Below are 24428 nucleotides of genomic sequence, written 5' to 3'. Positions count from 1 at the left end.
CACTGGGAGAGGGCTGGGAGATTGACTGTGCCTGATCTCTGGATAAGACACGTCTGGGCAGCCTGACTCTCCTCTGGTCTCTGAGCCCCAGATGATCATCACCCTGACCTCCACTGGGGCTCCAGGACCCAGCATCACTGCCACACACTTACCAGGCCCTGTCTTTCTCACTCAGGTGTGCAGCCTTAACTGGGACCAACTAGATCTGCAGAAGGAAAAACACTGATCACTGTGGGCGTGTCTGATACAGTGTCACTCCCATTGTGGGCGTGTCTGATACAGTGTCACTCCCACTGTGGGTGTGTCTAATAGAATACCATTCCCACTGTGGGTGTGTCTGATACAGTGTCATTCCCACTGTGGGTGTGTCTGATTACAGTGTCACTCCAGTTGTGGGTGTGTCTAATACACTGTCATTTCCACTGTGGGTGTGTCTGATACAGTGCCACCCCCACTGTGGGCGTGTCGGATATACTGTCTCTCCCACCGTGGGCGAGTCTGATATAGTGGCTGTGCCCAATACCATGTCATTCCCACGTGTTTCTCTTCATCACCAACTGATCAACTAGTAGGAATTGTTTATCTTAACAATGGCCAGCAAACTGAGGAGGGTGGATTTTCTGAAGTTCAGTATGTATTATATTGTCAAGTGTGACACGGGCTATCAACATAACCTAATTTCTAACTTCACCTCACAGATATGTTTAGAATTAGTCAATGGACAGTCTCTGAACATCTCAGTGACCGTGGCCTAATCCTGCCCTTGAGGTGCTCACAATGACCAATAATCCAGGTTATTTAATCTTTTCCTTGAGGTGCTCATAATGACCAATTATCCTGGTGATTTAATCTTTTCCTTGAGGCGCTCACAATGACCAATAATCCAGGTGATTTAATCTTTTCCTTGAGGTGCTCACAATGACCAATAATCCTGGTGATTTAATCTTTTCCTTGAGGTGCTCACAATGACCAATAATCCAGGTGATTTAATCGTTTCCTTGAGGTGCTCATACTGATCAATTATCCAGGTGGCCTGGGAGTTGTACTCATTTTGAGCTTCTGGTAGATGATTAAGACAGCTTCTTTGGGATGGCACTGACAGAAGGTAGGCCCTAAGAGGCTACAGATAGGGGACAGAGAGAATCAGATCAGAAGAGAGAAAGCAGGAGGAGAAACAGGAGCTCCTTCTGCAGCAGAACTCCAGTTCGGGGGATGTGGGTACTGAGGAGACTGACTCTGGGTTTTCTGAAGGGACTCTTGGCTTATAGTTGAGGAAATATTGATTTTCTGTTTGTTGTGTCCACCAAAGAAATTATTCCCTGGTCAAGAGATGCAGTGTTTGGGAGAAAGAGAAACGTTTGACATCTCTATATCAGGTGTACAGGAGTGATTGAGTCCTGTGAGGGTCTTTTAGTTTTTTTTCCTCTACAGTGTTTGTGTCTCAATTTCAGGGTTCAGTTCCGTTTCCTGGTTCTGTCGAATATGGGCTCTGGGCTTCACAGGATCCAATAGAGGGACCGACACTCCCTTCTGCCCTTAACAGCGGTAAGTGTCGTACGTTTTTCAGTTTTCTCCCTGTACTGGTAATCAAGTGCCTGTAAGAGGTACTGTTCAGTACTCCCAGACTTTAAGGGCTGTATGACTCTTACTTTTTAAAGAGAACTGCAGTTAGCATCTGATTTTCTGTTTATAATGTGAATTAATAAATAGTTCACCACTCCATGATTTCTACCCACAGTCTTGTAACAGTCTTCTGTAGATTGTCAGTCACGCTGTTCGTCAGTCTCACTTGCTGTCTCTCTGAAGACCAGAGAAGACCAGACAGGTCACAAACAAGAGGTCATTCAGCCCATCTAGCTTGCTTGGTTGTCAGTAGACTTCAGCTGCGTCTAGAGAGACATCAGGGTATTCGTTTCAACAACGTGGCTGGGCAGCTTGTTCCACCCCCCCAAGCCCCCCCACCCTTTGTGTAAAGAAGTGCCTCCTGTAATGACTAGAGGTTTCTCTTCCAGCTGGGTCCTCAGAGAAGCCACATTGCCATGGCTGGACCGCTTGTTCCACACTCCCACAACCCTTTGTGTAAAGAAAGGTTTCCCCCCTATTCTCAGTTTTGCAAGCTCTCCTACATAGTTTCCACCTGTGTCCTCTGATTTATTTTCTGAAGACTCCTGCTGGGTTGACATTGTCAGTGACCCTGGGATATTTGGATCAGGCCCCCTTGTAGTTATCCGTGTAGTTGTCTGTCCTGTTGTGGCTGTAAGCGCTTGTGTCTGTTTGCACATCTTTCCCTGCCTGTCCGCTGTCCCTGGTGGGGTGTGGCCACTGAGCCAGATCTGTACTATCTCCAGGAAACAGAGTGTCCTCTGCAGGAGCAGGCTGCCTCTTCCAGCACGGCTCCCACACACAGCAGATAAAGCTCCTCGCTGAGACCCTGCGCTCCAGGCTTCCAGAGGGACAGGCTAGGTCACACTGTGTGCAGTAGACACTGTCCAGAGAGAGAGAGACAGGCTAGGTCACACTGCGTGCAGTAGACTCTGTCCAGAGAGAGAGAGACAGGCTAGGTCACACTGTATGCAGTAGACACTGTTCAGAGAGAGAGAGAGACAGGCTGTGGATATTGATGTTACACTGTGTGCAGTAGACACTGTCCAGAGAGAGAGAGAGAGACAGGCTAGGTCACACTGTGTGCAGTAGACTATGTCCAGAGAGAGAGAGACAGGCTAGGTCAAACTGTGTGCAGTAGACTCTTTCCAGAGAGAGAGAGACAGGCTGTGGATATTAATGTTACACTGTGTGCAGTAGACACTGACCACAGAGAGAGAGACAGGCTGTGGATATTGATGTCACACTGTGTGGAGTAGACACTGTCCAGAGAGAGACAGGCTGTGGATATTGATGTCACACTGTGTGCAGTAGACACTAACCACAGAGAGAGAGAAAGGCTGTGGATATTGATGTCACACTGTGTCCAGTAGACACTGTCCAGAGAGAGAGATAGGCTAGGTCACACTGTGTCCAGTAGACACTGTCCAGAGAGAGACAAGTTGAGACAGTTGATTTTTGAGGAGTACTGAGGCGCGTTATTGATTGTATTGTAACACACATCACTGTATTATCGCACCCGTGGCCCAAGGAGATGTAGCCGATACACATACAGGTACAGACAAACCAGCCGAATTCCAGCAGCTGCGCCTTTAAGGGGCAGTGGAATCCGCCTCTGCCAAATAAGGGCATGTTTACTTTTTCTCGGCCGAGTTTATTTCTTCCTGGTTTTCGCAACGTCGAACAGAGGGACAGACCCTCCCCTTTAACGCGCTCTCACACATACATTGCTCGATTTCGGGTGTCAGGCTGGCAGAGGGGGTGTCGCGACGAGGACGGTAGAGGGCAGAGGGTAGAGGGTAGAGAGGGGAGGCGGGGGATCACAGATCCCGGGGAGTCGGTGCACTGGGGAACGCGACGGCGGAGTCTCTTTCGCGGCGTCTCAGGCTCCGTCTGCACTTCCTTAATTTGCAGCTGGAGGGAGAGTTTCGTGCGCCTCAGAGCGACCGAGTCCTGCGCAAGCTGCCCACGGAGGCGACCTGAGCCTGCGCTCGCGGCGAGTGGGACCGTGGGTGGCCGGTCGTGTGCTCGGTCCCCGGACCCGCAAGCTGCGTGTGCGGGTGTTGGTCCAGACGCGCCGCGCTGCGGTTTTCCTAGTGCCAGAGGAGTTTTGAAACTGCAAGTTTACTGAAGGCTGCTGGGACTCTGAAACACGGTGACCGGCGGTGCGCTCTAGGTACGCCTGGGAGTAGTTTCTCCGGGGTGTTAGTGTGTTCTGCGTGTCGCTGTGTCAGTCAGTTCATCTGTGTGTCAGCCAGTGTTATCTTTGTGCCAGTCAGTGTATCTGTGTGTCCGTCAGGAAGTGTGCCAGTGAGTTCATCTGTGTGTCGGTGTGATGGTGAGTGTGTTAATCGGTGTGTCTCTCATTCAGTGTGACAGTTTATCTGTGTGTCGGTGTGATGGTGAGTGTGTTAATCGGTGTGTCTCTCAGTCAGTGTGACAGTTTATCTGTGTGTCAGTGTGATACTGAGTGTCAGTCAGTCAGTGTGGCGGTTTATCTGTGTGTCCGTGTGACACTCAAGTGTGGCAGTGTGACAGTCAGAGTATCAGTGTATCACTTTATCATTGTTACAGTGTGTCGATCATGCAGTTTGTTAACATGTCAGTTAGTCAGTGTGCCAGGGTATTGGTCAGTGGGACAGGATATTGGTTAGCGTTTTGGTCAGTCAGTGTGCCTGGGTATCAGTCAGTGTGCTGGGTATCAGTCGGTGTGCCAGTGTGTGAGTCAGCATGTCAGTCTGTCAGAGTGCTGGGGTATCAGTCAGAGTGCTGGGGTATCCGTCAGTGTGCTGAGGTATCCGTCAGTGTGCTGGGGTATCAGTCAGTGTGCTGGGGTATCAGTCAGCATGTCAGTCTGTCAGTGTGCTGGGGTATCAGTCAGTGTGCTGGGGTATCAGTCAGCATGTCAGTCTGTCAGTGTGCTGGGGTATCAGTCAGTGTGCTGGGGTATCAGTCAGCATGTCAGTCTGTCAGTGTGCCGGGGTATCAGTCGGTGTGCCGGGGTATCAGTCAGTGTGCCGGGGTATCAGTCGGTGTGCCGGGGTATCAGTCGGTGTGCCGGGGTATCAGTCAGTGTGCCGGGGTATCAGTCGGTGTGCCAGTGTGTGAGTCAGCATGTCAGTCTGTCAGAGTGCTGGGGTATCAGTCAGAGTGCTGGGGTATCAGTCAGCATGTCAGTCCGCCAGTGTGCTGGGGTATCAGTCAGTGTGCCAGTGTGTGAGTCAGCATGTCAGTCCGTCAGTGTGCTGGGGTATCAGTCAGAGTGCTGGGGTATCAGTCAGCATGTCAGTCCGCCAGTGTGCTGGGGTATCAGTCAGTGTGCCAGGGTGTGAGTCAGCATGTCAGTCTGTCAGTGTGCTGGGGTATCAGTCAGAGTGCTGGGGTATCAGTCAGCATGTCAGTCCGCCAGTGTGCTGGGGTATCAGTCAGTGTGCCAGTGTGTGAGTCAGCATGTCAGTCTGTCAGTGTGCTGGGGTATCAGTCAGAGTGCTGGGGTATCAGTCGGTGTGCAAGGGTGTGAGTCAGCATGTCAGTCTGTCAGTGTGCTGGGGTATCAGTCAGAGTGCCGGGGTATCAGTCGGTGTGCCAGTGTGTGAGTCAGCATGTCAGTCTGTCAGTGTGCTGGGGTATCAGTCAGTGTGCTGGGGTATCAGTCAGCATGTCAGTCTGTCAGTGTGCTGGGGTATCAGTCAGCATGTCAGTCCGTCAGTGTGCTGGGGTATCAGTCAGTGTGCTGGGGTATCAGTCAGCATGTCAGTCTGTCAGTGTGCTGGGGTATCAGTCAGTGTGCTGGGGTATCAGTCAGCATGTCAGTCCGCCAGTGTGCTGAGGTATCAGTCAGTGTGCTGAGGTATCCGTCAGCATGTCAGTCCGTCAGTGTGCTGGGGTATCAGTCAGTGTGCTGGGGTATCAGTCAGCATGTCAGTCCGTCAGTGTGCTGGGGTATCAGTCAGAGTGCTGGGGTATCAGTCAGCATGTCAGTCCGCCAGTGTGCTGGGGTATCAGTCAGTGTGCCAGGGTGTGAGTCAGCATGTCAGTCTGTCAGTGTGCTGGGGTATCAGTCAGTGTGCTGGGGTATCAGTCAGCATGTCAGTCCGTCAGTGTGCTGGGGTATCAGTCAGTGTGCTGGGGTATCCGTCAGCATGTCAGTCTGTCAGAGTGCTGGGGTATCAGTCAGTGTGCTGGGGTATCAGTCGGTGTGCCAGGGTGTGAGTCAGCATGTCAGTCCGCCAGTGTGCTGGGGTATCAGTCAGAGTGCTGGGGTATCGGTCAGCATGTCAGTCCGCCAGTGTACTGGGGTATCAGTCAGTGTGCCAGTGTGTGAGTCAGCATGTCAGTCTGTCAGTGTGCTGGGGTATCAGTCAGAGTGCTGGGGTATCAGTCAGCATGTCAGTCCGCCAGTGTGCTGGGGTATCAGTCAGAGTGCTGGGGTATCAGTCAGCATGTCAGTCCGCCAGTGTGCTGGGGTATCAGTCAGTGTGCAAGGGTGTGAGTCAGCATGTCAGTCTGTCAGTGTGCTGGGGTATCAGTCAGTGTGCTGGGGTATCAGTCAGCATGTCAGTCTGTCAGTGTGCTGGGGTATCAGTCAGTGTGACAGGATATCCGTCAGTGTGCCAGACTGTTGGTCAGCATGTTGGTCAGGGTCCCAGACTGTCGGTCAGTGTGTTGGTCGGTCAGTGTGCCAGACTGTCGGTCAGTGTGTTGGTCGGTCAGTGTGCCAGACTGTCGGTCAGTGTGTTGGTCGGTCAGTGTGCCAGACTGTTGGTCAGTGTGTCAGGATGCCAGAGTATTAGTCAGTGTGTTGGTCTGTTGGTGTGCCAGACTGTTGGTCAGTGTGTCAGGGTCCCAGAGTATTGGTCAGTGTGTTGGTCGGTCAGTGTGCCAGACGGTCGGTCAGTGTGTTGGACTGTCAGTGTGCCAGACTGTTGGTCAGTGTGTCAGGGTGCCAGAGAATTAGTCAGTGTGTTGGTCGGTCAGTGTGCCAGGCTGTTGGTCAGTGTGTTGGTCCATCAGTGTGCCAGGCTGTTGGTCAGTGTGTTGGTCGGTCAGTGTTCCAGGCTATCGGTCTCTGTGTGGGGGTCAGGGTGCCAGTTGTGTAGCTCAGTGAACCTGAGCAGGCAGGGTTGGTATCACAGTGTCATGCCCAGGTTCCTGTTTGTGAGAGACTGTGTAAACTGACATTGTGAATGATGGGGTGTCAAGTGTAGATTGTGAGGCTGCGAATGACGGAGTGTTGGTGTAGATTGTGATGTTGTGAATGACGGGTTGTTGGTGTGAGTTGAAGGGCTGTCAGTGTAGATTGTGACATTGTGAATGATAGGGTGTTGGTGTAGATTGTGACGTTGTGAATGATGGGGTGTTAGTGTGAGTTGATGGGCTGTCAGTGTAGATTGTGACGTTGTGAGTGATGGGGTGTTGGTGTGAGTTGTGATGTTGTGAATGACGGGGTGTTGGTGTGAGTTGATGGGCTGTCAGTGTAGATTGTGACGTTGTGAGTGATGGGGTGTTGGTGTGAGTTGTGATGTTGTGAATGACAGGGTGTTGGTGTGAGTTGATGGGCTGTCAGTGTAGATTGTGACATTGTGAATGATGGGGTGTTGGTGTAGATTGTGACGTTGTGAATGACGGGGTGTTGGTGTGAGTTGATGGGCTGTCAGTCTAGATTGTGACGTTGTGAATGATGGGGTGTTGGTGTGAGTTGTGATGTGAATGATGGGGTGTTGGTGTAGATTGTGACGTTGTGAATGACGGGGTGTTGGTGTGAGTTGATGGGCTGTCAGTCTAGATTGTGACGTTGTGAATGATGGGGTGTTGGTGTGAGTTGTGATGTGAATGATGGGGTGTTGGTGTAGATTGTGACGTTGTGAATGACGGGGTGTTGGTGTGAGTTGTGATGTGAATGATGGGGTGTTGGTGTAGATTGTGACGTTGTGAATGACGGGGTGTTGGTGTGAGTTGTGATGTGAATGATGGGGTGTTGGTGTAGATTGTGACGTTGTGAATGACGGGGTGTTGGTGTGAGTTGATGGGCTGTCAGTCTAGATTGTGACGTTGTGAATGACGGGGTGTTGGTGTGAGTTGATGGGCTGTCAGTGTAGATTGCGATGTTGTGAATGACAGGGTGTTGGTGTGAGTTGATGGGCTGTCAGTGTAGATTGCGATGTTGTGAATGACGGGGTGTTGGTGTGAGTTGATGGGCTGTCAGTGTAGATTGAGACGTTGTGAATGACGGGGTGTTGGTGTGGGTTGATGGGCTGTCAGTGTAGATTGCGATGTTGTGAATGACGGGGTGTTGGTGTGAGTTGATGGGCTGTCAGTGTAGATTGCGATGTTGTGAATGACGGGGTGTTGGTGTGAGTTGATGGGCTGTCAGTGTAGATTGCGATGTTGTGAATGACGGGGTGTTGGTGTGAGTTGATGGGCTGTCAGTGTAGATTGCGATGTTGTGAATGACAGGGTGTTGGTGTGAGTTGATGGGCTGTCAGTGTAGATTGCGATGTTGTGAATGACGGGGTGTTGGTGTGAGTTGATGGGCTGTCAGTGTAGATTGAGACGTTGTGAATGACGGGGTGTTGGTGTGAGTTGATGGGCTGTCAGTGTAGATTGCGATGTTGTGAATGACGGGGTGTTGGTGTGAGTTGATGGGCTGTCAGTGTAGATTGCGATGTTGTGAATGACGGGGTGTTGGTGTGAGTTGATGGGCTGTCAGTGTAGATTGTGACGTTTTGAATGACGGGGTCTTGGTGTGAATTGTGACGCTGTGAATGATTTGCATTGGCAGCGCCGTCTCCGCGGGATGGCTCTGCTGACCTTGCACAGGTCTCCATCAGCAAACACAGCCAGCGGCCCCACCGCCAAGGTCAGTGACTCCTCCTCCTCAGCCTTCCTCCCTCCCCTCCTCCAGCATCTTCTGCTCCTGCCAGTTCCTCTTTCCCCTCTCCTCTTCCTCTTCCTCTTCCTCGTCTTGGGCGGGGACTGTGCTGACCTCCCTGAGTCTTGCTGCTCCTATGAGCTGCTGTGCCTGACAGCATCTCTTCTGCAAGTGTTTGCAACATTAACCACAGGCAGCAGCACTCAGAGCACTACGGTAGTTGCATAAGCACATGTTGCATTAGCTCTAGTAGTTGCGGTGAGTTACACTGGTAGTAGTAGCAGAAGTGCTAATTGCACTGGTGGCAGTGGTACATCTGCTTTATTAATTTCTCTTTCAGTGCAGTGTTAATGTACTGTAGTGTCCAGCCGGTGTGTCTGTACTGTATTAACCCCTCTCTCTCAGTGCAGTGTTAATGTACTGTAGTGTCCAGTCAGTGTGTCTGTACTGTATTAACCCCTCTCTCTCAGTGCAGTGTTAATGTACTGTAGTGTCCAGTCGGTGTGTCTGTACTGTATTAACCCCTCTCTCTCAGTGCAGTGTTAATGTACTGTAGTGTCCAGTCAGTGTGTCTGGACTGTATTAACCCCTCTCTCTCAGTGCAGTGTTAATGTACTGTAGTGTCCAGTCAGTGTGTCTGGACTGTATTAACCCCTCTCTCAGTGCAGTGTTAATGTCCTGTAGTGTCCAGTCAGTGTGTCTGGACTGTATTAACCCCTCTCTCTCAGTGCAGTGTTAATGTACTGTAGTGTCCAGTCAGTGTGTCTGGACTGTATTAACCCCTCTCTCTCAGTGCAGTGTTAATGTACTGGAGTGTCCAGTCAATGTGTCTGGACTGTATCAACCCCTCTCTCTCAGTGCAGTGTTAATGTCCTGTAGTGTCCAGTCAGTGTGTCTGGACTGTATTAACCCCCCTCTCTCAGTGCAGTGTTAAGGTCCTGTACTTTATCTGTCTTTCTCCTGTTCCTCAGTAGTGGTGCTCTGTATCTCTTCTATCTCCTCCTGTGTGTCTGTGCCTCCAGGATGCTGCACTATTAAGGTGTCTCAGCAGGCTCTCTCCCAGTCTGCTGTGTCTCAACATGTCAGTCGTGTTTCAGGTAGCGTGCTGGTGTCAGGTTTCCCTCAGTCATTAACCCTTCGCTGCCTCACAGGGCAGGAGACCGGCCCGGCCCGGTTCAGCTCTGCCTCTCTCGGTTCTGATCAGTGCTGTCGATTTCTTGTAGGGCGAGCGGATTCCCCGACGAGGTAGACTCCAGAAGAGGTAACAGCTGCTCTTTCTCGGTCAGGTCGTCTTCGGCGTTACGAGGGTAGAGAGGCGCGTGCCTGACCGCGGGGAGGGGGTTGTGCAGACCCGGCCCTGTAGTGGACGGTCCACTCCACTGCCTCACTGTGTGAGGGAGCAGCAGGGCATCAGTCTGTTGTAGCTGGACGGTCCAGCCACTGACCCCCTGCTGCTCACACCTACTGTAATCTCAGTGACCAATTGGTATGAGAATCATATTTTACACAGCGCCTTTCACCCCAGAACTCTTCACACACTGGGGGGACACACCTCCTCCCCACTGAGATGAAGCCCCACCTGGGAGACACACAGCCCCCTCCTGCACCAGTGGCCCCACCTGGGAGACACACAGCCCCCTCCTGCACCAGTGGCCCCACCTGGGAGACACACAGCCCCCTCCTGCACCAGTATCCCCACCTGGGAGACACACAGCCCCCTCCTGCACCAGTATCCCCACCTGGGAGACACACAGCCCCCTCCTGCACCAGTGGCTCCACCTGGGAGACACACAGCCCCCTCCTGCACCAGCAGCCCCACCTGGGAGACACACAGCCCCCTCCTGCACCAGTGGCCCCACCTGGGAGACACACAGCCCCCTCCTGCACCAGTATCCCCACCTGGGAGACACACAGCCCCCTCCTGCACCAGTATCCCCACCTGGGAGACACACAGCCCCCTCCTGCACCAGTGGCCCCACCTGGGAGACACACAGCCCCCTCCTGCACCAGCAGCTCCACCTGGGAGACACACAGCCCCCTCCTGCACCAGCAGCCCCACCTGGGAGACACACAGCCCCCTCCTGCACCAGCAGCCCCACCTGGGAGACCCACAGCCCCCTCCTGCACCAGCAGCCCCACCTGGGAGACACACAGCCCCCTCCTGCACCAGTGGCCCCACCTGGGAGACACACAGCCCCCTCCTGCACCAGTATCCCCACCTGGGAGACACACAGCCCCCTCCTGCACCAGTGGCCCCACCTGGGAGACACACAGCCCCCTCCTGCACCAGCAGCTCCACCTGGGAGACACACAGCCCCCTCCTGCACCAGCAGCCCCACCTGGGAGACACACAGCCCCCTCCTGCACCAGCAGCCCCACCTGGGAGACCCACAGCCCCCTCCTGCACCAGCAGCCCCACCTGGGAGACACACAGCCCCCTCCTGCACCAGCAGCCCCACCTGGGAGACACACAGCCCCCTCCTGCACCAGTGGCCCCACCTGGGAGACACACAGCCCCCTCCTGCACCAGCAGCTCCACTGCACACAGGTCAGGGGAAGGAGAGAGAAACTGCTGCACCAAGTGGAATAAGGGGGAACTTCAGGGACGACAGATTGGGTGTGATTGACCCAGGAGACTGGGGATACATTACTCCCCAGGTCAGCTGTGGCGGATATCATTGATCAGGGTGGTCATGTAAGTGAGCTGTTGTATTTTTGTTTCCGTGTAGCGTATCGATGGGCTTTGTTCTTTCAGGGAGAGCTTTGCTCTGGTTAAGGGGGCGGTCCTTCTCCTTGATGAAGGGGAGGAGCCAGATGATGAAATCACCCGTTTGTCCAGGCCCTGCCCCACAGGCGGGCGCTCTGGCGCTCAGCAGCGACACCTGGAGGCCATGATTGCGCTACTGCGGCCAGAGGACAAACTGAAACTGGTGAGACTCTGACTCCCTCACGCAGTTTCTTTCACCCCTCTGTCTTATACTCATAATAGGCTGCAACTTCCTGACAACATGTTGAAGCTGATCTTTTTACTCTCCTGCTGCCGTGTTAATGTCCTGGAGTGTCCAGTCAGTGTGTCTGGACTGTATTAACCCCTCTCTCTCAGTGCAGTGTTAATGTCCTGGAGTGTCCAGTCAGTGTGTCTGGACTGTATTAACCCCTCTCTCTCAGTGCAGTGTTCATGTCCTGTAGTGTCCAGTCAGTGTGTCTGGACTGTATTAACCCCTCTCTCTCAGTGCAGTGTTAATGTCCTGTAGTGTCCAGTCAGTGTGTCTGGACTGTATTAACCCCTCTCTCTCAGTGCAGTGTTAATGTCCTGTAGTGTCCAGTCAGTGTGTCTGGACTGTATTAACCCCTCTCTCTCAGTGCAGTGTTAATGTCCTGTAGTGTCCAGTCGGTGTGTCTGGACTGTATTAACCCCTCTCTCTCAGTGCAGTGTTAATGTCCTGTAGTGTCCAGTCAGTGTGTCTGTACTGTATTAACCCCTCTCTCTCAGTGCAGTGTTAATGTCCTGTAGTGTCCAGTCAGTGTGTCTGGACTGTATTAACCTCTCTCTCTCTCTCTCTCTCTCAGGCTGTACAGTTGGAGTCAGTCAGTCCAGTCCGTGTAAGGTATCTCTTGGTTGTTTCTACTCTCTCCCGAAAATGTGAGAACCTCCTTTTGGGAATGGACTTCCTCAAGACTGATAGGTACCAACAGTACTGTTTTGTGTCAGTGCTGTCCTGCACACTTCTCTGTATGTTGTCCTACGTTTGTCTCTGTCCCTCTTTGCTGTCCTGAGTGTGTTTCTCTGTGTTTGTGCGTCTGTGCTGTCTGTGCTGTCTGTGCTGTCTGTGCTGTCTGTGCTGTCTGTGCGTCTGTGCGTCTGTGCGTCTGTGCGTCTGTGCGTCTGTGCGTCTGTGCGTCTGTGCGTCTGTGGGTCTGTGCGTCTGTGCTGTCTGTGCTGTCTGTGCGTCTGTCTGTGTGACAGCAGTGTCTTTCTCCCTCAGTGATGACTGCACTATCGGTCTTGTCCTGCCGATCTGGAGCGACACGCAGGTGTATCTGGATGGAGACGGGTAAGATGGCTCTTGTCCCACAGGGACATTATTCTAACCAAATACTCAGTGTAATTTAAATTCTCCTGGCAGTTTATCTGATAAATTTAATGAATAGTGACGTCTTCTGGGCCTATTCAAAATAGTCTGCCCCAGAGCAAACATAACTTTCTGTTAAAACTGGAGAATTCTATCAGACTCTCATTGCACAGCAGTCTGATCTACTGCAGTTTTTACAACATTGTCAATCCGATTCCCAGTGCACACCAGTCCGATCTAGTCCAGGATTTACAGCACTGTCAATCAGATTCCCAGTGCACAGCAGTCCGATCCAGTCCAGGATTTACAACATTGTCAATCCGATTCCCAGTGCACAGCATTGCAGTCCAGTCCAGGTTTTACAGGGTTGTTGGCCACACTCCCAGTGTACAGCATTGGAATCCAGTCCAGGTTTTACATTCACTGTCACAGGTTTCTGGAGCAGAGTCAGCACCGTGTGTGTGTTGAAGAAAATGCATTCTGAGAGTCGCTCAGGTTTCAGATTGGAATTTCAGATCAGGTATTTCTGCCTAAACTGAAACAACAACAAGAACAGTGAAGGACAACAACTTCCTTTCCTCTCTCTTCTGCTCTCTCAGCGGCTTCAGTGTGGTGTCAGCAGAAGAGACCAGGATCTTCAAACCCGTGTCAATACAGACCATGTGGTGAGTTAATGTGTCTATCTCTCAGTCGATACTGTCCATACTGTCTCTCAGGCAATACTGTCCATACTGTCTGTGTGTTTCTCAGTCTCTCTGTCCATATTGTCTGTCTGTTTCTCAGTCTCTCTGTCCATACTGTCTGTCTCTCTGTCCATACTGTCTCTCTCAGTCTCTCTGTCCATACTGTCTGTCTCTCTGTCCATACTGTCTGTCTCAGTCTCTCTGTCCATACTGTCTCTCTCAGTCTCTCTATCTCTCAGTCCATACTGTCTGTCTATTTATCTGTCCAGTCTGAGCATCTGTGTTTGTCTGTACCTTGAGTCTGCTTGTCTGTGCTGGATGTCTCTGTGTGTCGAGCTCTCTGTGTCTGTGTCTCTGTTTCACTGCTGGACTGCCTGAGCTCTGCCTCTGTTCCTGTGCAGTGTCGGTCTCTCTCCTTCAGTCTCCTCCTCACTCCCGAGGCACGTTGTCTGTCGCAGGTCCGTCCTCCAGGCTCTGCACCGCTGCTGTGAGAGTGCAGTGATCGGCTCTGTCATTCCGGGCTCCGGGCTGGACTGGGCCCAGCACTACAGGATGCGGCTCGGCTCGGACAGGCACTGCATCCACGAGTGGAACGCCATGACCGATCTGGAGTCTGTGCGCCGGGACTACTGCCGAGAGGGAGACAGGTCAGTGGGGGCAGACAGGTCAAGAATGGGTACAAATACATGGATTGCCATGCTCCGTCCGTGAAACACTGCTACTCGAAGGTTCTAGTTTAATAATAATAAGTACTAGCATAATGATAAATAATCCTAACATTATATAGCGCTTTTCTGGACACTCCACTCAAAGCTCTTTACAGGTAATGGGGATCCTCTCCACCACCACCAATGTGCAGCCCCACCTGGATGATGCACCAGTACGCTCACCACACTCCAGCTCTCAGTGGGGAGGAGAGCAGAGTGATGAAGTGATGGGGATTATTAGGAGGCCATGATTGGTAAAGACCAGGGAGAAATATGACCAGGAGCCCTGGGTTACACCCCTATTCTTTACGAGAAACGCCCTGGGATTTTTAATGACCACAGAGAGTCAGGACCTCTGTTTTATCTCTCATCCGAACGATGGCGCCTTTTTACAGTAAAGTGTCCCCGTCACTATACTGGGGCATTAGGACCCACATGGACCGCAGGGTGAGCGCCCCCTGCTGGCCCCACTAACACCTCTTCCAGCAGCAGCCTTACTACTCCCAGGAGTCTCCATCCAGGTACTGACCAGGCTCACACCTGCTGAACTTCAGTGGGTTTACCAGATGGGAGCTGCAGTGTGATATGGCTGCTGGTGTTAATGTCAGTCAGTGTGTCTGAACTGTATTAACCCCTCTCTCTCTCAGTGCAGTGTTAATGTCCTGTAGTGTCCAGTCAGTGTCTGTACTGATGGTAGAGAATGCTTATATTCTAGACAGATGATGCAGTCTGTGTCTGTACTGTATTAATGATGGTGTTGTATTCTAGAGCAATGATGGAGAGGAGGATTAAGTCTCAGCTCAGAGAGATCATGTGGAAAGAGGACCTGGAGAACATCACTTCCAAACAGGTCTGTCAGAGATTCACCTGCCTCTGGGGTGTCTCTTTGTCAGAGACTCACCTGCCTCTGCTGGAGTGTCTGTCTCTCTGTCAGAGACTCACCTGCCTCTGATTTAGACTTAAATACAAATTCAAAAGTGGTCAAACACCTGACAGATGACATTTAATACAGACAAGTGTAAATTCAATTCAAAATACTTTATTCATCCCCGGGGGGGGCAATTTAAGATGTACTTGCAGGCTGAAAGGACTGAATAACTTATCAACTTGTCACTTTCATTTTAAACTTGATGAATACCAGATTGATTCTCAAGGGAAGTATGATTATTGCCATCGCTCTTGTAATTGTTACTATAGTGATCAACTAGTACCTGTGTGTGATGATGGCAGGAGCTCATTAGTTTTCTGAACTACAATTCCCATAATGCATAACAGCACCTCAGACACTGATGTCCACTCCGTGAGCACCCCAGTGTCTCCTGGGAGTTGTATTTGTGTATGTTCAGACTGGCTGCTGTGCCTTTGTGATGGAGGGTGTGCACTCTCTCACTCGGTTGTTGTGATTGTGATCGCAGGTGCGCTGTGCCCTGGAGCAGTGCCTTGGTGTGGACATGAAGGACTACAAGGAGTTCATCGATAATGAGATGATGGTCACCATGGCTCAGATGGACAAGCCTTCCAGGATCTTCGACTATCTGTACCTGGTGAGAATCACAGGGCCTCAGGGGCATCTCTTATCCTCGCCCTGGGGCGTCTCCCTTATCCTCGCCCTGGGGCGTCTCCCTTATCCTCGCCCTGGGGCGTCTCCCTTATCCTCGCCCTGGGGCGTCTCCCTTATCCTCACCCTGGGGCGTCTCTTATCCTCACACTGGGGTGTCTCTCTCATCCTCACACTGGGGCTGTCAGGGGCGTCTCTTATCCTCACACTGGGGTGTCTCCCTCATCCTCACACTGGGGCTGTCAGGGGCGTCTCCCTCATCCTCGCCCTGGGGCGTCTCTTATCCTCACCCTGGGGCGTCTCTTATCCTCACCCTGGGGCGTTTCCCTCATCCTCACACTGGGGCTGTCAGGGGCGTCTCTTATCCTCACCCTGGGGTGTCTCCCTCATCCTCACACTGGGGCTGTCAGGGGCGTCTCGTAAGCTTGTAAGCCGTCACACACTCACTCTGGGGTTTAAGAGAGGAAAAGGGGGTGTTTCTGTAAAAGTCTGATTTTGACATCATCTTATTGTTACAGGGGTCAGAATGGAATGCGGCCAATTTTGAAGAGCTACAGAAAAACGGGTAAAGATCAATCAAAGCCCGACACTTCACACATCGCCGTGCAGCTCTGGAATGATGGACATTGACAGTGTGTTAGTAACAGTGTGCATTGTGCATTGATAGTTGTGTACTGTGTGTTGACAGTGTGGGATACATACTGAACGTAACAAGAGAAATAGACAACTTCTTTCCAGAGACATTCACCTACCTCAACATCCGAGTGTATGATGTAGAGACCACAGACCTCCTGTCTCACTGGAACAACACCTACCACTTCATCCACAGAGCTAGGTAGAGTACTGACATGTATTCTAATGTACTGTAGTATTAACGCCTCTCTCTCTCAGTTCAGTGTTAATGTACTGTAGTGTCCAGTGTGTCTGGACTGTATTAACCCCTCTCTCTCAGTGCAGTGTTAATGTCCTGTAGTGTCCAGTCAGTGTGTCTGGACTGTATTAACCCCTCTCTCTCAGTGCAGTGTTAATGTACTGTAGTGTCCAGTCAGTGTGTCTGGACTGTATTAACCCCTCTCTCAGTGCAGTGTTAATGTCCTGTAGTGTCCAGTCAGTGTGTCTGGACTGTATTAACCCCTCTCTCTCAGTGCAGTGTTATATACCGATCTCTCTATCAGGATCGCGGGCAGCAGGGTTCTGGTTCACTGTAAGATGGGGGTGAGCCGTTCAGCCTCCACAGTGGTGGCATTTGTGATGAAGGAGTATGGCTGGTCACTCGAGGACACCCTGGGCCACATCCGAGAGAGGAGGCCCATCGTCCAGCCCAACGCAGGCTTCCTCAAGCAGTTGGCCACCTACAGTGGGATTCTGCAGGCCAGGTGAGCTGTGTTTGTAGCATGACTTTCTGCTTCGTTAGATACTCTCTTTTAAAATGTCTCAGATATTTAAAGAATCTGCTGTGCAATATCTTGAGTCACTGTTTACTTGTGTGCTAAGTATCGTGTTTGTATACTGTATCATCAGATGCACAGCCCTGGAAGTACAGATGTAGCCATTCAAAATGCGCTGTAAAAGCCTATACCGTTGGTTTCGGGCTGCAGTCGGCCGCGGTACGTGATTTGCAGACCAAAGATGATGCCCAGGTGGCACTTCTGGAGCATTAGTTGTTAGTGAGACGATTGCTTCATTTAATCTCTCTACTGTGCGTGATTAAATTCGCTTAATATGGAATTTTACAGCTAAAGGGAAATTTTGGTAGCTGGGCATAAAAACAACAGGAGCACAACGTCTCTGAACGTCATATCGTCATGTAGGAATATAAAGATACGATGCCTGCTGTACTGTATGGCCTCACACTGCGGCCTGTCCCAGTTTCCTGTCTGTGAATCTGCACTGTGTCAGCACCTCTGTTGCCCCGTTTCTCCCCTCAGCAAGCAGCGCCACAGCGCCCTCTGGAGGAGGAAGTCTCGGGAGATGAGAGGGCTCCCCCTGCAGGGCGGGGAAGGCAGCGACTCCGAGAGCGAAGAGGAGGGGGAGGTGGAGAAGGACAGAGAGAGTGAGGGGGAGGGGGAGTTGGAGGAGGAGAAGGGCCCGGAGAACGAGGGAGACGGCGAGGTAAGGGCAGCCCGATCGTCGTGTGGCTCGTCTGCGTGTCCTTGAGTTGAGACGGGGGGAGGGGGGAGGGGGGTCTCGTGACAACCCTGCCCTTTCCTCAACCCCACTGTGTAACTCTCGGTAACCGTTCTGGGGCATTTTTTTGAATTTCTTATTTCAAATTGCCCTCATCCATTTTGCCTCCATGCGGCCGTCCCATCATGCCCTTCGACACCCATCTGCGCGGAAGCGCGACACCGAGTGGGTACGGTTCTATTGCGGCCTGCTTATTCGCCTGGACTTTACCGGGTTTGTGACCACTCTGTCTCCGGCCGCGAGGTCAGACGAAGTGGGAACAGGGCGAGAAATGTCACGTCATGCCATGTGCTCATGGGATAATGGGACTTGTGGGAGTTAATGAGTCCCCCATTGAGACAGTAACGAACAGACAAGCTGTGATGAGGGCCACTATTGCTGGCGACTGGTGGTGTTATAAGAGTGGCGTTTGCCGTCTAGAAGGTTTTGTTATATACAGAGCCCATATACAGCTATACTTTTACAACGCTAAAGTACCAGAGGAGCCGCAGTTTCCCACAATCCCCTGTGTTTTATATTACCCAACCTTGGAGCCTTTAGAGAACATTTGGCTGGAGTATTGCTATCCCAGGATCCTCGATCTCTGCAACATTTGTTCGCTCAGTTTGAAATACAGCACTGTATTTCAGAGTTCTTCCACATTTGTGAAGATTTAATAATAATTAATTGCTTACACTTACAGTGCCTTGCGAAAGTATTCGGCCCCCTTGAACTTTTCAACCTTTTGCCACATTTCAGGCTTCAAACATAAAGATATAATTTTTTTATTTTATGTGAAGAATCACCAACAAGTGGGACACAATTGTGAAGTGGAACGAAATCTATTGGATTTTTGAAACTTTTTTAACTAATAAAAAAATGAAAAGTGGGGCGTGCAAAATTATTCGGCCCCCTTGCGTTAATACTTTGTAGAGCCACCTTTTGCTGCGATTAAAGCTGCAAGTCGCTTGGGGTATGTCTCTATCAGTTTTGCACATCGAGAGACTGAAATTCTTGCCCATTCTTCCTTGCAAAACAGCTCGAGCTCAGTGAGGTTGGATGGAGAGCGTTTGTGAACAGCAGTTTTCAGCTCTTTCCACAGATTCTCGATTGGATTCAGGTCTGGACTTTGACTTGGCCATTCAAACACCTGGATACGTTTATTTGTGAACCATTCCTTTGTAGATTTTGCTGTATGTTTGGGATCATTGTCTTGTTGGAAGATAAATCTCCGTCCCAGTTTCAGGTCTTTTGCAGACTCCAACAGGTTTTCATCCAGAATGGTCCTGTATTTGGCTGCATCCATCTTCCCCTCAATTTTAACCATCTTCCCTGTCCCTGCTGAAGAAAAGCAGGCCCAAACCATGATGCTGCCACCACCATGTTTGACAGTGGGGATGGTGTGTTGAGGGTGATGAGCTGTGTTGCTTTTACGCCAAACATATCGTTTTGCATTGTGGCCAAAAAGTTCGATTTTGGTTTCATCTGACCAGAGCACCTTCTTCCACATGTTTGGGGTGTCTCCCAGGTGGCTTGTGGCAAACTTTAGACGAGACTTTTTATGGATATCTTTGAGAAATGGCTTTCTTCTTGCCACTCTTCCATAAAGGCCAGATTTGTGCAGTGCAAGACTGATTGTTGTCCTATGGACAGACTCTCCCACCTCAGCTGTAGTTCTCTGCAGTTCATCCAGAGTGATCATGGGCCTCTTGGCTGCATCTCTGATCAGTCTTCTCCTTGTCTGAGCTGAAAGTTTAGAGGGACGGCCAGGTCTTGGTAGATTTGCAGTGGTCTGATACTCCTTCCATTTCAAGATGATCGCTTGCACAGTGCTCCTTGGGATGTTTGAAGCTTGGGAAATATTTTTGTATCCAAATCCGGCTTTAAACTTCTCCACAACAGTATTACGGACCTGCCTGGTGTGTTCCTTGGTCTTCATGATGCTCTCTGCGCTTTCAACAGAACCTTGAGACTATCACAGAGCAGGTTCATTTATACAGAGACTTGATTACACACAGGTGGATTCTATTTATCACCATCAGTCATTTAGGACAACATTGGATCATTCAGAGATCCTCGCTGAACTTCTGGAGTGAGTTTGCTGCACTGAAAGTAAAGGGGCCGAATAATTTTGCACGCCCCACTTTTCATTTTTTTATTAGTTAAAAAAGTTTCAAAAATCCAATAGATTTCGTTCCACTTCACAATTGTGTCCCACTTGTTGGTGATTCTTCACATAAAATAAAAAATTTATATCTTTATGTTTGAAGCCTGAAATGTGGCAAAAGGTTGAAAAGTTCAAGGGGGCCGAATACTTTCGCAAGGCACTGTATATAGCGCTTTTCTGGACACTCCACTCAAAGCGCTGTACAGGTAATGGAGACTCTCCTCCACCACCACCAGTGTGCAACCCCACCTTAGATGATGCGACGGCAGCCATAGTGCGCCAGAACGCTCCCCACACACCAGCTATGAGGGGGGGGGAGAGGAGAGTGATGAAGCCAGTTCGTAGATGGGATTATTAGGAAGCCATGATTGGTAAGGGCCAATGGGAAATTTGGCCTGGGGTTACACCCCTACTCTTTTCGAGCACACAGGAGCTCTGTGTGTCTCTGTCCTCAGTTCCTCCAGTCTGAGGGACATGCGAATCAGGAACAGAGTACAGGACCTCTGTGTGTCCCTGTCCTCACTTCCACCAGCCTGACAGACCAGAGGACAGGAGCTCTGTGTGTCCCTGTCCTCAGTTCCTCCAGCCTGACGGACCAGAGGACAGGAGCTCTGTGTGTCCCTGTCCTCAGTTCCTCCAGCCTGACAGACCAGAGGACAGGAGCTCTGTGTGTCCCTGTCCTCAGTTCCTCCAGCCTGACAGACCAGAGGACAGGAGCTCTGTGTGTCCCTGTCCTCAGTTCCCAGTTGTCAAATTGTGTGACGATGAGGTAGCAGTAGGCATAGGGCTACGGGGTTTGGCTCGGGCATCGCTGGGTGAAATGTCTATCAACTCCTCTCTCTTCCATTCACTCTCCTCCCTGTCTCTGTCATGATGCACTCAGGGATTGAGCCTGTTCTGTCTTGTGGCCTCTGTCCCAGGTGTTCACTGACATCGCCACTCAGAGCGAACCACCTCAGGACTCCAGCGATCCTGTCTCAGGGGACACTGGTGGACCCTACAACTACCTCTCTCCCAATATCACTGTGGAGGAGCCTGAGATACAGGGAAGAGAGGTGAGTGTGTCCGGACTGTATTAACCCCTCTCTCTCAGTGCAGTGTTAATGTCCTGTAGTGTCCAGTCAGTGTGTCCGGACTGTATTAACCCCTCTCTCTCAGTGCAGTGTTAATGTACTGTAGTGTCCAGTCAGTGTGCCTGGACTATATTAACCCCTCTCTCTCAGTGCAGTGTTCATGTACTGTAGTGTCCAGTCAGTGTGTCTGGACTGTATTAACCCCTCTCTCTCAGTGCAGTGTTAATGTACTGTAGTGTCCAGTCAGTGTGCCTGGACTGTATTAACCCCTCTCTCTCAGTGCAGTGTTCATGTACTGTAGTGTCCAGTCAGTGTGTCTGGACTGTATTAACCCCTCTCTCTCAGTGCAGTGTTAATGTACTGTAGTGTCCAGTCAGTGTGTCTGGACTGTATTAACCCCTCTCTTTCAGTCTGCAGTGCTGAGTCCGACTGTGCCGAGCCCTAGTCGCAGTGGGAGAATGAACCTGCTCTCCCTCATGCAGTCCATCAGTGTGCTGGATGAAGAGCAAGAGGAGAAAGAAGAGACAGAGAACAGAGAGGTCAGTGGACTCCATTTCCTGTCTGCTTGTATGCCTGCCTGTGTCTGTTTCCCATTGTGTTTGTCAGTTTTCTCTGGCAGTGGGTGTGTCTTTGTATCTGGCAGTGGGTGTGTCTTTGTTTCTAGCAGTGTGTGCGCCATATCAAACTCTCAGTTCTTGTCGTCTGTGTGTTTTGGCAGTCTGTCTAACTGTGTGTAGTATTTAAAGTCAAGCTTATCGATCCTAGAACCAGTGCGAGTGGCTTAACCGGGGTCATCAGAACATTGTGTTGCAGTTCATTGATTCAAAATTTCCACCTGGATTATTGTTAACTTTGTCAGTCTAAATACATTTTGGTTTTGACATTCTTTTCTCAAGCTCAGTGTGACCCGGGTTGTGTGTGATAATGTCTGTACAGATAGCTCTCCATCAGCGCCGGTCTCCAGCGGCGAGGAGGCGGTCCCGGGCAGACAGTGCGAGGAGGCGGGTCTTGGTACAGCAGAGACATGTGGACGTGTCACCCGAGCCCCGCAGCCAATTGGAGCACAGCACAGCAGGGGAGGGGCAAAGAGGAGAGGAGCCGCATTTCTCAACCTTGAATACTGAAGAGACGGAGGGAGAGGCAGGGAGCAAGAGTGGGGCAGGGACAGAGCGTGAGACTAGGGGAGAGGCAGAGGGGTCGTCAGAGAGTGAGACAAGAGGAGAGGCAGTGGGCAGGACAGAGGGTGAGACAGGTGGAGGTACTGCAGAGGAGGAACAGAGGGATAGAGAGTGAAAGGGGTGGTGGAGGGGCTGAGGGGGGGGCATATAGGGAGGGAGAGGGGCAGGGGGAGGGGCTGAGGGAGAGAGAGAGGCAGGGATAAGGGTTGAGAGAGAGGGGGAGGGGCTTGGGGAGGAGCTGAGGGGGAGTAGGAGGAGCTGAGGGAGAGTGGGAGGGAGGGGGGCAGAGGGAGGAGCTGAGGGAGAGATTAAAGGATTGAGAGAGGGGAGGGGCTGGGGGAGGGGCTGGGGACAGAGGGAGGAGCTGAGGGGGCAGGGGGAGGAGCTGAGGGAGAGAGAGGGGGAGGGGGAGGGAAAGACGGAGAGGAAGGAGAGTAGATAGATGTAGGGAGGAAGAGAGGAATGGGAACTGGAGTGGAAGAGAGGAGACAGGAGAGGGAGTGGAAGGAAGGGAGACTAAGGTCCTGAGAAATGGCCCAAGAGCTCCTCTCTCAAGTGGGAATGCTTATGTACAGTCAGTGTTCACTCTCTAATGAGAATACTATGCAATGTTCACTTTTTTAAATTTTAAAGTATTTTTTAATTCTACTTTGGTATTTGGGAGAATACTTTATTTCATTTCGGAGGTGATGGAGTTGAAATCGTCTTCTTTTCCAGTTATTATTACTGTATAACTATGGCCTTTGACTCCCGTGTTTGTCCTCACTGGCCAGTGAGTTTAAGTGTTAAATCCAGACACTGGGACTGTGCTCGTATCTGAATCGGTTTACTCCAGACACTGGGACTGTTCATGCCTGTATTAATGTATTCAGTGCTTTTTGGACATTGACCACCATATGACAGCAACTAACCAGCCTTTCTCTGATTAAGCACGGGACAGTCACTGACCGGCCTGTGTCTGATACAGCACTGGACAGTGACTGTCTATATCCTGTCACTGATACAGCACTGGGCAGTGACTGGGCGGCCTGCCTGCGATACAGCACTGGACAGTGACTGGGCGGCCTGCCTGCGATACAGCACTGGACAGTGACTGGGCGGCCTGTCTGCGATACAGCACTGGGCGCAGAGCTGAAGGGCCCTGTCTATACTGCACTGTATTGTTCCACATGCTGTATTAATCCTTTTTCAATGAAGATATTGTATGCTGTATGTACACTCTGTTTATACTGTAACTGTGAAATTATAAAGTTACTTTTTAAAATCTTATTGTTGGACAGTTTTCAAGAGCTTGCTGGTTGGTTATATAGTGTCTTTCATCCGTCCCTGTCAGAGCAGTCTGTGCAGATTTGTTGCAGTCTGGTCATGATTGTTGGGTTATTCTGAAGCACTGGTACAAGCAGGTCTGTACTGCGTGTTCGAGTGACTGAGCGATTGGTACCTCACACACGACAGGCAGAAAACACTCTGCATCCGCACACTCTTATTTCTCTCTTTTTTTCTCTGAAACTTGTTTCCCTGACTCTTATTTTCTCTAACACTTATTTTTCTGACTCTCTAGTTTCTCTGACTCTTTTGTTTTCTCAGACTCTCGATTCTCTGACTCCCTTATTTCCCTGACACTCTATATCTCTGACTCGCATGTTTCTCTGACATTCCCAGGCAATCAGCAGGCCTCTGGAGCACCAGATACTTCTGGAGGGTTTCAGCATCTAGATGTTGTTTACTGGGGGTTTGTGCATCTTGTAAGATTGTGTCGTGGGTGTGTTATCGCACGTGCAGAGGGGGCTGGGAGCACACTCCCAAGAACAGCAGTGCCCAACGGAGGGCGCTATATTGGACCAGTGAGAGCAGCGGTTTGGGTCCCTTGTCTGAGGCAGTGGTTCGATCCCCCTCCCCTTCTCTTCTGGTTTGCAGTGGACCTCTCGAGACCCCCCACTGAGGACAGTGGATCACTAGATGGTCAATCACGTTTTCAGTCCTTCTTGAGGACTTTGCATTAAGAGGGACTTCAGCATTAAGAAATGCACCTTCTTAAGTTGTTAAGATTAGTTGATCAGCAGCGAAACACCAACCAGAGGGCAAAACAGAAACTAAAGAAGGTGCGTTTAAAACTGGGATCGGGAGACACCTCTTTACACAAAGGGTGGTGGGAGTGTGGAACAAGCTGCCCAGCCACGTGGTTGAGGCCGATACCCTGGCTTCTTTCAAGAGACGGCTGGATGAGATCCTAGGATCGGTTACCTGCGAACTACTGATCAGGACAGATGGGGTGCCCGTGAACTCCTCGTGTCTGGGACCCGTCTCATGGTCTTACAGCAGCCTGTAAAGGTCAAACACAAGCTACAGA

At 51.0% G+C, this 24428-nt stretch overlaps 1 protein-coding gene across 1 annotated transcript; it reads left to right on the top strand.

Annotated features, from left to right (window-relative positions):
• Positions 1 to 3257: 3257 nt before the first annotated feature.
• ssh3 (slingshot protein phosphatase 3) lies at positions 3258 to 23347 on the top strand. The gene is made up of 17 exons (XM_069191360.1): positions 3258 to 3778; positions 8384 to 8461; positions 9697 to 9734; positions 11229 to 11403; positions 12044 to 12159; positions 12460 to 12528; positions 13146 to 13211; positions 13688 to 13876; positions 14705 to 14786; positions 15352 to 15480; positions 16013 to 16059; positions 16183 to 16329; positions 16670 to 16870; positions 17423 to 17606; positions 20748 to 20882; positions 21311 to 21439; positions 21837 to 23347. The coding sequence occupies exons 2-17, from the start codon at positions 8399 to 8401 to the stop codon at positions 22191 to 22193; spliced, it is 2127 nt and encodes a 708-aa protein (XP_069047461.1). The 5' UTR covers positions 3258 to 3778; positions 8384 to 8398; the 3' UTR covers positions 22194 to 23347.
• Positions 23348 to 24428: the final 1081 nt, after the last annotated feature.

Source organism: Lepisosteus oculatus, chromosome 6 (genome assembly GCF_040954835.1).
Source record: "Lepisosteus oculatus isolate fLepOcu1 chromosome 6, fLepOcu1.hap2, whole genome shotgun sequence".
NCBI classification, from domain to species: Eukaryota; Metazoa; Chordata; class Actinopteri; order Semionotiformes; family Lepisosteidae; genus Lepisosteus; species Lepisosteus oculatus.
The sequence above is the reverse complement of the archived record's forward strand: the minus strand, read 5'-3'. Positions and strand labels throughout refer to the sequence as shown.

What these genes read in the sequence shown, in the direction of transcription:
- ssh3 (XM_069191360.1), top strand. Translation starts at nt 8,399, where the DNA reads ATGGCTCTGCTGACCTTGCACAGGTCTCCATCAGCAAACACAGCCAGC. An exon ending in GAAGAGCTACAGAAAAACGG is followed by an intron (nt 16,060 to 16,182) that starts GTAAAGATCAAT and finishes GTGTGTTGACAG; the next exon opens with TGTGGGATACATACTGAACG. An exon ending in CTGAGATACAGGGAAGAGAG is followed by an intron (nt 20,883 to 21,310) that starts GTGAGTGTGTCC and finishes CCTCTCTTTCAG; the next exon opens with TCTGCAGTGCTGAGTCCGAC.